The 12,822-nt window shown below is 50.9% G+C and overlaps 1 protein-coding gene across 7 annotated transcripts in view; it reads left to right on the top strand.

Annotated features, from left to right (window-relative positions):
- TTC38 (tetratricopeptide repeat domain 38) overlaps positions 1-11,529 on the top strand; it is a 28,252-nt gene extending 16,723 nt beyond the window's left edge. For 6 of the 7 annotated variants that reach the window (XM_072596591.1, XM_072596589.1, XM_072596587.1 and 3 more), the window contains 5 exons: positions 189-270; positions 2,509-2,674; positions 5,043-5,202; positions 6,377-6,450; positions 9,917-11,529. In XM_072596591.1, the coding sequence (XP_072452692.1) occupies positions 189-270; positions 2,509-2,674; positions 5,043-5,202; positions 6,377-6,450; positions 9,917-10,010 (576 nt within the window). In that variant the 3' untranslated portion in view covers positions 10,011-11,529. Of the gene's footprint in view, positions 1-188; positions 271-2,508; positions 2,675-5,042; positions 5,203-5,704; positions 5,805-6,376; positions 6,451-9,916 lie in introns of those variants that run through there. The other variant, XR_011964324.1, reaches the window with a different exon arrangement.
- Positions 11,530-12,822: the final 1,293 nt, after the last annotated feature.

Raw genomic sequence — 12,822 nt, 5'->3', positions numbered from 1 at the left:
GGCAGGACTTGAATCTGAGTCTTCCTTTCTGGCCTTTCTCCACTAAGCCTCACTATCTCTATCGGGAGACTGGCCTTGGGACCTGAACCCTGCTGGGGGCAGTGCTTGTAGGGAGGGCTCTCACAGACTCTGGGGGGAAAGTCCTCATTGACGACCACTCGGCCTATGTTGAAATATTTGTGTTGCAGATTGCGCCCAGCCTTATGACAAGTGGGTCAATGCTAGACATGGTGGACACCTGCTCTATGCTGTATAGACTTCAACTGGAAGGTCAGTCGGCCTTCCTTCCTTCCCTTTGTTTAGTGTTTTCTGGAAAAGATCTGGCATCTGGTCTTGGCCTGGTGTGGCCCAACATTTTCATCAATGACTTTCATAAATCCATAGGCAGGTTTCCCCAGTCTCCCAGGGACTCAAAGGAGAGTGGCAGACATAATATATGCCAGGCCCCCCCAAACCTCAGCAGCCTTAAACATTGGCCCAAATATAAAAAGATGAAATTTGACAGAAACTAATGTCAAATCCTACACTGGACCCAAAATTCAATTTTGCAAGTCAATGAAAGAGGAACTTTGGGTGCATAACAGTTTATCTGAAAAAGATCCTGGGGTCTTAAGGGACTGCAAGCTGAATATAAGTCAGCTGGGTGAGCTAGGAGCCAAGACAGCAGATGTGGTCTTGGGCTACATCAAGAAAAGTGTAGGGCCCAGAGCTAGGGAGTAAGGGAGAGAAGCGGGTACTGCTCAGAGTGTCACACTAAGTTCAGAGAACCACCTTTGAGAAAGGATTTTTTTAAAATTTAAATTTATTTAAGTTTTCAACATTCATTTCCACCAAATTTTGGGTTCCAAATTTTCTCCCCATTTCTCCCCTCCCCCACCCCAAAACGCCAAGCATTCTAATTACCCCTATCACCAATCTGCCCTCCCTTCTAACATTCCCTCCCTTCCCTTATCCCCATCTTCTCTTTTGTCCTGTAGGGCAAGATAACTTTCTATACCCCATTACCTGTATTTCTTATTTCCTAGTTGCAAGAACAATACTCAACAGTTGTTATTAAAACTTTGAGTTCCAACTTCTCTTCATCCCTCCCTCCCCACCCATCCCCTTTGGGAAGGCAAGCAATTCAATATAGGCCATATCAGTTAAGTTTTGCAAATGACTTCTGTAATAGTTGTGTTGTGTAAGACTGACTATATTTCCCTCCATCCCATCCTGCCCCCCATTTCTTCTGCTCTCTCTTTTGATCCTATCCCTCCCCAAGAGTGTTGACTTCTAATTGCTTCCTCCTCCCCTTGCCCTCCCTTCCATCATCCCCCCCACCCTGCTTATCCCCTTCTCCCCCACTTTCCTGTATTGTAAGATAGGTTTGCATACCAAAATGAGTGTGCATTTTATTCCTTCCTTTAGTCAAATGTGATGAGAGTAAGCTTCATGTTTTTTCTCTCACCTCCCCTGTTTTTCCTTCCACTGAAAAGTCTTTTACTTGCCTCTTTTATGAGAGATAATTTGCCCCATTCCATTTCTCCCTTTCTTCTCCCAATATATTTCTCTCTCACCCCTTGATTTCATTTTTTAAGATATGATCCCATTCTATTTGATTCACCCTGTGCTCTGTCTCTCTCTCTATGTGTGTGTGTGTGTGTAATCCCACCTACTACCCAGATACTGAAAGAAGTTTCAAGAGTTACAAATATTGTCTTTCCATGTAGAAATGTAAACAGTTCAACTTTAGTAAGTCCCTTATGACTTCTCTTTGCTGTTTATCTTTTCATGCTTCTCTTGATTCTTGTGTTTGAAAGTCAAATTTTCTTTTCAGCTCTGGTCTTTTCATCAAGAATGCTTGAAAGTCCTCTATTTCATTGAAAGACCATTTTTTCCCCTGAAGTATTATACTTAGTTTTGCTGGGTAGGTGATTCTTGGTTTCAGTCCTAGTTCCTTTGACTTCTGGAATATCCTATTCCATGACCTTCGATCCTTTAATGTAGAAGATGCTAGATCTTGTGCTATCCTGATTGTATTTCCACAATACTTGAATTGTTTCTTTCTAGCTGCTTGCAATACTTTCTCCTTGACCTGGGAACTCTGGAATTTGGCCACAATGTTCCTAGGAGTTTCTCTTTTTGGATCTCTTTCAGGCGGTGTTCTGTGGATTCCTTGAATATTTATTTTGCCCTCTGGTTCTAGAATCTCAGGGCAGTTTTCCTTGATAATTTCATGAAAGATGATGTCTAGGCTCTTTTTTTGATCATGGCTTTCAGGTAGTCCCATAATTTTTAAATTGTCTCTCCTGGATGTATTTTCCAGGTCAGTTGTTTTTCCAATGAGATTTGAGGAAGGATTTTGCCAAGCTGGAGCTTGTCTGGAGGTGGAGGATCAAAATGGGAGGGAAGGGGATCCAGATTCTGACATGTCCTAACTGTGTGACCTTGAGCAAGTCAAGTCCCTCCTGTCTGAGCCTCGTTTCCTCTGTGACTGATCTTCTCTGACTGAGTTCATGTTGTATGCAGGCATGCACGTGGGAGAGCGCTGGCAGGCTGTGCTTCCTGTGACCAAGCCTCATTCCAGGGACCACATCCTGCTCTTCAACGATGCGCACTTTCTCATGTCCTTCCTGGGGGCCAATGACCATGGAACTGTCCAGGAGCTCCTCACCACCCTCCAGGAACTGAGCCAGTAAGCAAGTAGGGCCTGGGAGCACTGGGCGATGGTCTCCAGCCTTCATTCAGTGCTCTAAGGAGGAGGATGAGATGTCTGGCAGCAGCTCCAGCTTCCTCCTGAGGATTTCCAATGAAATGGGAAGAGAGTCCTCATTTATAGGGAAGTTTGCTGTGGGAGAGCCTCAGAGTCTCCTGGGGGCTGGCATGTTTCAGGCAGACATTTGACCCTCTGGAGGGTGTTGGGCCAGCACAGCTAAGGGTCCCTAAGTCTGTGTCATCCAAGGACTGGTTGAAGGATCTGGGGCTGGTCAGTCTGGAGAGGAGAGGCCTGGGGAGAGGGGCTGTCTTGCACAGGGGGGATTTGCCTTGCTCTGCTTGGACCCTGAGGACAGAAGCAGATAAAGGGAAGGAGGGAGCAGAGAGGCTGACCCCAACTCATTGGAAGAGAAGTGTTTATTTGGGCCATCAGAGCTTTGGCCAGAGGGCTGGGCTGCCTCCAGAGAGAGACTACCTCTCCAGCAATGCCCCTCAAGCAGAGGTCTGGAGATCACTTAGCAAGGATTTGGGGAGGGGGGGGGGAGCCTGCTCATTTATAGGACAGACGCCTTGTGTGGACTTAGCCCCATAGGAAACACATGAAGTTTACAGCCTAGGGGAGAAGACACAAATACACACTGCTTACCTGCACCCCCAGACACCCGAGGATCCGGCTACAGAGAGGAGCAGGCCCGTATGGAAGTCTAGGGGAGCAGACTGTCCTTCCCAAAAGACCCAAGGGTGGCTTCCTGGAAGGGAGGCCATCAGGGTTTCATCAGACAAAAGCAGAGAAGGCAGGAAGGCTCAGGACAGATGGCCAGGGCACGTGGATTGGTTTTGGGGGAGGGAGATGGGAGCAATGTGGACACACCGGAGGACACCAGGTGGGGGACACTGTGAATGTTGGTCAGACATCTCCTAAGGCCTAAGGGACCATAGGGAGCTGCTGAGGGTGTTTGAGCAGAGGAGCAGGGCAGGGAAGAGGGCATGCCTAAGTGACAGTTGCCATGGAGCCAAGAGCAGAAGAGGCAGAGTCAAGCCTTGCAGCTGATAATGCTCGGGACACATAGGCAGGGGAGACAAGGAGAGCTCAGGGCTCAGGGCCTGGGGAATGGAGGCCACCTCTGCCCAGGAAGCCTGCAGCCAGCGTGGACGCTCCAGCTCACACTGCCTGTCCAGAAGGCATGCAGAGGGCACCCCCTTGTGGCACACGTAGCACCTTCTTCTTCCCCAGGTGTCAAACCTTTTGGGGCCATAGGATCTCCATCTCTCCCTCCCTCAGAGTTAGGTCCAGGCTTCCCTGAAGACCCCTGTCTAAAGAGAGCAGGGCCTCCTCCTTGGCTCCCTGAGTGAGGCAGGCGGGTCAAGACCAGCCTCCCTGGGGACAGGGCAGGGGAGATGGGCTCCTGCCATGGGTCGGGGCTCCTTTAGCTGAGGTTGAAAGGGGGCTTCTGCTCAGGTTTGAGTTGGACTGAGGTCTGTGGGGGCCCCTTTCAGCTCTGAGGTTTTGTGGTTCTGAGCGTGCCATTGGCATTGACAAATACCCACCTGGATGAAATGATTCTACAGCTCTGAGGTTGACTCAGAAAGTCTACAAGACCAGGCTCTTACCAAGCAAGGACACAGAGTGGGGAGTGTGCTTCCAACTCTGAGCTCATGGTTTTTCCAGGATCGGACAGTCCATGGTCCTAATTTCTGTCTCTCAGTTTCTGTCTCCTCTCTCTGTGTCCCTGTCTTATCTGTGTGTGTGTGTCTCTCTCTGCTCTCTCTCTGTCTTTCTCTGTCTCTCTGTCTGTCTCTCCCTCTCTCTCTCTCTGTCTCTCTCTGTATCTCTCTCTCCCTCTCCCTATCTCTCTCCTACCCCTCTCTCTTTCTCTGTCTCTCTCCCTCTTCTCTCTCTCTCTCTGTCTCCCTCTCCTTCTTCTCTCTCCCTCCCTCACTCCTTTCTCTCTCCCTCTCCCCTCCCCCTCTCTCTTTCATTCTCTTTCTCCCTCCCTCCCTCTCTCCCTCTCCCTCTGTCTCTCTCTGTATCTCTCTCTCCCTCTCCCTATCTCTCTCCTACCCCTCTCTATTTCTCTGTCTCTCTCCCTCTTCTCTCTCTCTCTGTCTCCCTCTCCTTCTCCTTCTCTCTCCCTCCCTCACTCCTTTCTCTCTCCCTCTCCCCCTCCCCCTCTCTTTCATTCTCTTTCTCCCTCCCTCCCTCCCTCTCTCCCTCTCTCCCTCTCTCTCTCTCTCTCTCCCCCTCTCCCTCTCTCCCTCTCTCTTTCTCTCTCTCTTTCCCTCTCTCTCTCTCTCTGTCGCCCTGCTCCATCTCTTGCTCAGCCGGTATCAGCATCCTCTCCTTGCAGAAGCCCCGGTGAGAACCACGAACACCAGCTGGCTCAGGAGGTGGGGCTGCCCCTGTGCCAGGCCCTGGTGGAGATGGACAGCGGAAACCCCGACCGAGCCGTGGAGCTCCTGCTGCCCATTCGGTACAAGATTGTGGAGATAGGCGGCAGCAATGCCCAGGTGAGCTAGAAGGCCTGCAGTCTGTGGTCTGACGGTGAGACTATAGAGTGCTGTTTGATACAAGTTGAGTGCAGAGGGAAATTCTGCTTCGTCTTTGTGGCCCCTGAGTGACCAGGCCGAGGGAGGTACAGGGGATGGGTGGTGGCCATTGTAGGGGAGAACCTAGGAACAAGAACTACAGGAAGATGGAATGAGTTACCTTGTGAGGTAGTGCACTCCCCGTCATTAGAAGCACCCTGGAAGGGATGTCTGATACAAAGGAGAGGGCTCTGGCAGGGGGGCCAGAAGGCCTGAATTCAGCTCCTGGCTGTCCCCTTACTACTAGCTGTGAGAACTTGAGCCTGGCCTAGCTGTTTCCAGATACTCTTTTCTCTTCTGTGTGTGTTCATCCTTCGTTGCTGAAGAAGACCATGCCATCAGAGAAATGATGACATGAGTTGCACTTGACTTTGTTTTGAGTGAGTGAGGGCTGTGCAGGTCACCAGCCTCACTTCTCCTCCAGAGCCATCTGAATCTAGTGACCAGATATTCATCGGGATGACTGGAGATGACCCAGGATGAGGCAACTCGGGTTAAGTGACTTGCCCAAGGTCACACAGCTAGTGAGTGTCTAGTGTCTGAGGTGAGATTAGAACTCAGGTCCTCCTGACTCCTGCACTGGTGCTCTATCCACTGCACCACCTAGCTGCTCAATAACTTTGCATGATGTGCTTTGCAGGGGGGTTGTGAGGGAAGAGCGTTGAAAACTACAAAACGCTAGAAATAGGAGAAGTTGTCAAAACTGTGTGAGTGCCCCCTCCCCACCCACATGCCCAGGCCCATGGGACTCTAAGAACCAGAGAAGGGAGCAGATCTTGGCATCAGAGGTCTGGGTTCAAGGGCTGCCCCAGGCCTCCTGGCTGGGTGGGCCCTTCCCATCCCTCTTCCCATCCCTCTTGGGAGCTCCAAGCATGGGGACTGATCTGTATCCATGGAGGGACTCCCTCCAGCAGTAGAACCTCCAGCTTCCCAGCATGCTCCTGGTTTGGGCCACAGAGTGGGGCCAGCCCGGGGACACCCATGTCCTTGGCCCACCGAGGTCTGCTGTTATGTGACCGCAGCTTCTCGGCTCAGTCCAAGGGGAGCTCAGTTGCCTGGGCCTGCTGCATTCACTGACTGAGAAAGTCTCTTTCAGAGGGACATCTTCAATCAGTTGCTGGTTCACGCAGCCCTGAAATGTGAGCAAAGATCCCACAGGAACTTGGCCAGGTGAGTGATGTGCTCCAGGCATCCCAGCTTTGGGTGGGGGGGCGCCTCACCTCTTGTCTGGAGCAAGCATGCACTTTTGAAAACAACATCATTCCCATTCATGTGCCTCTTCACCACATTTCCTGCTCCAGCGCTGCCCTAGGAGGGGGCATTGTGCAATTGGCCATCCTAATGGATGGCACAAGGCAAGCCAGCACTGGGAATGTGCGGCCAGGTGCATTCACTGGCCTTTGGAAATCAGTTGAAAAGCTCCCTGCACCCCAGGGGCAGCAGGATCCAGCCACTGACCTCCAACTGGGGTACTGTGAAGCTGGGAGCTGGACTGGGGCTGGCCTGTAGAGGGCACCAGCCTCGTTTGACCTCAGCATGCTTCTCCTCTAACAGGGGTCAAGGATGAGCTTGGGGGAAAAGACAGGAACAGAAGTGCCTCAAGGACAAGGTCATTGCAAAGGAGACATCCCTGTGAAGAGCTCTGGGAAATTGGAGAAGAGAGAGACAGAGAGGAGAGACAGAGAGAGAAAGAGGGGAGAGTGACAGAAAGACAGAGACAGAGAGAGGAGAAGAGAGGGATAGAGAGACAGACAGAGACAAGAAAGGAGAGAGAGACAGAAAGAGGAGAGAGAGAGAGAGAAAGAGAGAGAGAGAGAGAGAGAGAGAGCCGGAGCGACTGAGTGGCCAGTACAGATAAGGAGTCTGACTGGCCTGTAAGCATAAGGAAGCAGCAAATGTTTTGGAACACCACTGGACTGAAGGGGAGAGAGACTAGATACTGAGACTAATTAGGTAGCCATAGCAGCCATCCCAGGGTGTTCTATAGGGGCCTGGGATCCAGGGCCATTAGTCTGGGTGATTCCATGACCAAGACCCTCCATCTCCAGACTTTGGACGTTTGCACTGTCTATGCCCCATACCTGGCCTGCTGTCCCTCCCCATCTCTGCCTACAACTCCCCATCCTATGGAAATCCTTTCCCAGTCCTCCATGACCTTAGTGCCTCCTGGTAGTCAGGGCTCATTCATACACAGCTGTTTGCAACATGTCTCCCTCCTTGGACTGTGGGCTCCTCCATGGCAGAGACTGTTTCTCTGTGTCCTCAGCACGTAGCCCAGGGTTTGGCACATAGCAGGTGCCTAACAAATGTCTCCAGGTGTACAGCAATGCAGCAGAGCAGGGATTCAGCTGAGCCAACAATCAAGGTGCTCTGTGAAGTGTTGGTCATGATGAGTAACCAGGAAAAATTCTGATGGGGACCAGTTCCTCTCCCCTGACATGGGAGGTGGAGAGACCTTTGATAAGGATTGAGAGGAACAGGAATGCAGGACAGCAATGGAAGGTCGAACTTGAAAAAGCATTTGGGTCCCACCTGTATCTGAAGGCCATTTCCAACTGGTCACAGATATGCTGGTGAGACTGTCACCCTTCAGGCAAAGGCTTAGCCTCTTCTCATGTGTAGAAGGCCAAAGCGAGAGAGCTGTCTCTTCACTATCACTGGGGTCAGTGTGGCCTCTGGAGACCACACTGTGCCAGGTTGACTAGCCCTGGAAGACCAATCCAGGAAACTTCATTGTTGGAGCAGACCCAAATCCCTTCTGAATGTGAAAAGGGGAAGAGACCCAGTGGATGGGGCTGCAAATCTCCACCTGATGCAAACCGAGGAAATACCATGGGCCCAAGTTCAGAATTTTCTTAGGAAAGGATCCATTCCCTGTCCCCAAGGGAACCGACCTGGGAAGCCTGGATGAATCAAGTGTTGGTGGCACTTTGTGGCTGATAGGCAATCTGATCCAGTGAAGAGGGAGTGTGGGGTGGAGGATTCGCCTCCTAGGAAGAGCTTCCATGCTCATGGGAGGCCTGGGCTGGGAAGGCAGATAGGATGTGGGGTAATTGCTTATAAACACTGGACAAAGACTTCGGGGATAGGGAAACTCCAAGCAAGCCTACTGCACGTATAACAGAGGGGATCAGCCATGTGACCTTGCAGATGCCAAATTAGAGATTCAGGCAGTAATTAATGCCTGTGATGGCTGAAGGGAGTGTGTGCAGGCCTCCAAGGAAATGAGTTTGTTAGAGTACAGTTGGGTAGTTGGGATGTTGGCTGGAACCCACCTGGTCGTGAAGAGCTGCTGGACCCAGCAGTCAAATGGGAAATAAGTCTGAGGATGCCCAGAAGGATTCTCGCTGGAAAGCCCAGGCTGCACATGGTTCAGGGGCACATGCCACAACTTGGATCACCGATACAAGGTGGAAGAATGCAGAATTCACAGAAGGTAAAAAGACAATTTCCGAAAGGAATAGAGGCCACAAGATTGACTGTGACCTCACTGGCGATTCCTAATGAGTTTTTTCCACTGGTTTCAGACGACCTGAGACAAAAGTTCCCATAAAAATCGGGTCTGTGGATTGCAGGGCTATTGTGCCCAATGCTTCCAAACAGGAAGCATTTGAGGAAAATCCCTCTAGAGTCTTGGAGGCTGAGTGACAGAGACCACCCATACCTGGGATCCATGGAGTTTCCCAAAGAGGTTGCTGATGTCAACATCATGGAATGTTCTGTCCCTGGTTTGTCTAGCCCCTTCAGGTATCAAATTCGCAATACCAACTGGAACCAATTCCAATCTGTTCCCGATACTAGCTGAGTATTGCGAGCTCATTTTTGGATCCTCCATGCAACTGACTCAGAAGGAGGCATGCCAATGGACTGAGTCAGATGGTGACCATGACCCTTGTTGAGGGCATGTTTCAGTCTGAGAACTGGGTGGGACTGAGGGCGGGGGACAGCGGTAGACTAGAGGACCCTGAGGGAGAGAGGCAAGCCTGGACTAGAAGGGCCACAAGGTGCCCTAGGTGTCACAGTGATGAACTGGTGAAACCAGGCCTTAGTCCTGAGTCTTCCTTCCCACAACCCAGGACCTCAGAGGTCACCTGGCTCAGGTCACTTAGGGGGTCGGTGCCGAGGGGAGGTCTTGATTTGCCCAAGGTCACAGAGGCAGGAAGTAGCAGAACCAGGATTTGAATCCAGGGCCTCTAAATGGGAAGAATTTAGACAAACATCAGAGAGGAAGTTGGGCTTTGCAGGCCAGTGACAGACCCTAGAGGTGGAGAGAAGACCCTGGAGGGGTCCCTGCCTGAGTGGAGGGCAGGACAGAGTCATCCTTCTGCTTCACAGGGACAGCCAGCAGGTGTGGGGAGGGGGGTACACTGGAAGGTCTCTTGTCATTCCCTGACACAATAGGCCATTATTAAGCACCAGCTGTATGCAGTGCCCTCTGTACCAAGTGACTGCCCTCCCAGAGCTCCCAGTCTCATGCCCACATGGCAGAAGGCCCCCCGAAGTTCTAGGGATCCCTCAGCTGAAAATGTCACCTTGTGCAGGTTGCTCTGCCTCCATTGGAGGCAGGTGACACAAGAGCCTGGCAGGGGGATCTCTGGAGCAGAGGGTGTGGATGACGCTCCCAATGTTTCCCCAGGAGCCTCCTCATGGAACGGGATGCCCTGAAGCCTGGCTCTCCTCTGACTGAGCGCCTCATCCGGAAGGCATCAGCCCTGCATCTCATGGAGTAAAGCCTGGACCTGGGATGTGGGCATCTCCTCCCTCCCCCAGAGGGAGCCTCAGCCCCATCATTGTCCATCCAGAGGAAGCCATGATGCCCAGCATGGAGTGGACCAGAAGCCAAACACCAGCCCCTAGCCCTTGGAAAAAGAAATCCCCATATGCTCCCAGGAGATGCTACACTGCCTGCTCCCCCACACCCCCAGGCACCACGCTTCCATTTAGGAAGGGACACCCACTTCTCAGGGGTTTGATACCACATCATCTCCTCTGTGAAGCATTTGACCTGACTGGCAAGTACCCAGCCCCCATCTTTTGTAGAGAAAGAAACTGAGGCCAGGAGAGAGGAGGGTCACGCTCATGCTCCCAGTTAACCAGTGACAGGGCCGGACCTGAGGCCTCCCCTTCCCTCTCCTGACCCAGCACCATGCTGCTCTCCTCTGCCCTGTGTCAAGCGTCTGGAAATGCCATCATTTCGTAACAACTCTCAGTCAGACATGATAAAGGAGTCACATGTACTGCTCCCCCTAACCCCGAGCTCTCAGCCATACCAGGAAAAACAGCCCTCGAAGGGGACGGCCATCTGGGCTTCAGGAGAGTCTGCAGCAGCTTGGGAGGCCTGGCCCCCTGAGTCTTCAGGGTGGGGCCGTGAGGTTGGAGACCAGATTCACCAGTGAGGAGTTGGGTGCCTCTTCTGACTCCAAAACGTTCAGGGTTCTCCTCCATCACTAGGGCAGCCTGGCCAGTGCAGGGACTGTCTCACCTTTCTGGTGGAGGCTTTTTCTTTAATCAGCAACTTTTTCAGGAAAAAATTAGTGAGCTTGACCTTGGGCATGTCCTTCCCTGCTCTGAGCCTCAGTTTCCCTCTCAGTGAGATGAGGCTTGCTGCCCTCCTGCCACCACCTTCCTTGTGTGGTAGCCATGCAGTTGTGGTGAGTATGGAACTTTGTCAGTCACCAGTGAAAGCACGAAGAACACGGGATTTCCAGCTGACCTCATGGATGCTCGTTTCTGAACAATCAGATCATCTGTGACTTCAACCCTGGGCCCATGTGGGCACAGGCCATGATGCTGGGAGAAAATCCCCATTGGCATCTCTTCCCTGAGCCTCAGTTTGTTCATCTGTAAAATGTGGCTGTTCAGAGCTGCACTAGTTTCTCAGAGCTCATTGAGCTCATCTCTTATTCCAGCAGCTGCCCTGCACACCCAATGTGGAGAGCCATGTCCAGAGGGGCCAGGGTCACCTGTGGGACTGAGACCCTGCCATGCTGGGTGACCTGTGGTGATCACTTTTTTTCCTTGGAAACTGCATGAGATCCCACAGCTTCTAGCACATGATTTCGTGGTAAATTTAACCAAGCTATGAGTTTTCCTCACTGATGGGGGGCAGGGGGATAGAGGTCATGGGGGTGCTTGCTGGTCACCTCTAGGGGCTTGGGTCTCAATCAGTCAGAATCTATTCTGTGGCCAGAAGCCTGCTTCTCTGTCCTCTGATTCAGCACTAAACTTTTCTGATTAGAACTCTGTAAAGGTGTGGCTTGTCTTTTATGCAGCTTCTGGGAAGTGACTTCAGAGATCCAGCCTGCCCTAAGGGAGAAGGCCAAAGGAAACCCATTTTCCTCTTTTCCATTAGATAATCTGCCTGCTGTCTCCTCTGCTGTCCCAGGGGCTTGGAGGTACTACCCTCTGATGGATGGTTTGAAACAACAAATTAGTTGAGCAAAGATTAAACAGCTACTGTTTGACAGGGGCCACACCAGGCTCTGGGGATGCAAAAACAAACAAACAAAAAAACCAAGAAGGACACAGTACCTGCCCTCACGGACCTTATATTTTCTCCCAGAGGGAACAACACATACACAGCTAAGTAACCAGCAAATATAGGTTCAGTAAATACGAGGTCATTTCATGGAATTGGGGGAGACGCTAGCAAGTCAGGGGTCCAAGGAGACTTCATGTGGGAGGCAGTGTTTAAACAGGGCTTTGAAGGAAAAGGGGGTTCTAAGAAGTGAAGATCAGGAGGGAGGACATTTGAGGCAGACAACTAGGGCAAAGGCCAGAGGTGGGAGATGGACTATTGGGTGAGGAACTTACAATAAGACCGCTTTGACTGGACTGTAGAGTATATGAAGGGAAGTCATATATAAAATATTTATGTATAAATGTGTAAGAAACTTTAGGAAGGTTCCATGAAGCCTAGTTTGGAGGGGGAAGACACTAGAGGCAGGGAGACCAATGGACAAACTTTGCAATAGTCCAGGCAGGAGGTGTTGGGGCTTAAACAGAGGTGGTGACTTTAGGAGTGTAGAGAAAGTGATGGAAATAGGACATTGTGGAAGCAGAATCCATGAGACTTGGCAAGTGAGTGAATGGCTATGGGGACAAAGGATCTTGAAGGATGACTTCAAAGTTGTTGACCACCATGGAATGACAGTGGTGCCCTTGGTGAGGAGAAGGAGGAGATGGAGGAGTGGGGTTTTTTGAGGAGTATAATGGAGGGGTAACATCAGTAAGGCCAAAGTGAAAAAAGATAAAGGATTCTGTTTTGGGCATAAAGGATTCTGTGTGAGATGCTGGCTCTAAATCCGTGGCCTCTCATTTCATGAAAAATAGCATCAAAGAATCTGGACTTGGCTAAGTGGAGGTGGGGTGTAGGGAACGAGGGTAGTTGTTAGTAGGTTGAAGAATATTATCCATTTCTTTCAAGTAAGCCAAACTGCAGTGTTACTTTGAACAAGGAATGTAAGAGAACTTGAGGAAGGAAAAAACAACTTAACAATTGTAACCTTGAATGGACAAAACTCAACCACAAAATGGAAGAGA

The sequence above is a fragment of the Notamacropus eugenii genome, chromosome 3, assembly GCF_028372415.1.
Source record: "Notamacropus eugenii isolate mMacEug1 chromosome 3, mMacEug1.pri_v2, whole genome shotgun sequence".
Lineage (NCBI taxonomy): Eukaryota > Metazoa > Chordata > Mammalia > Diprotodontia > Macropodidae > Notamacropus > Notamacropus eugenii.
The sequence above is the reverse complement of the archived record's forward strand: the minus strand, read 5'-3'. Positions and strand labels throughout refer to the sequence as shown.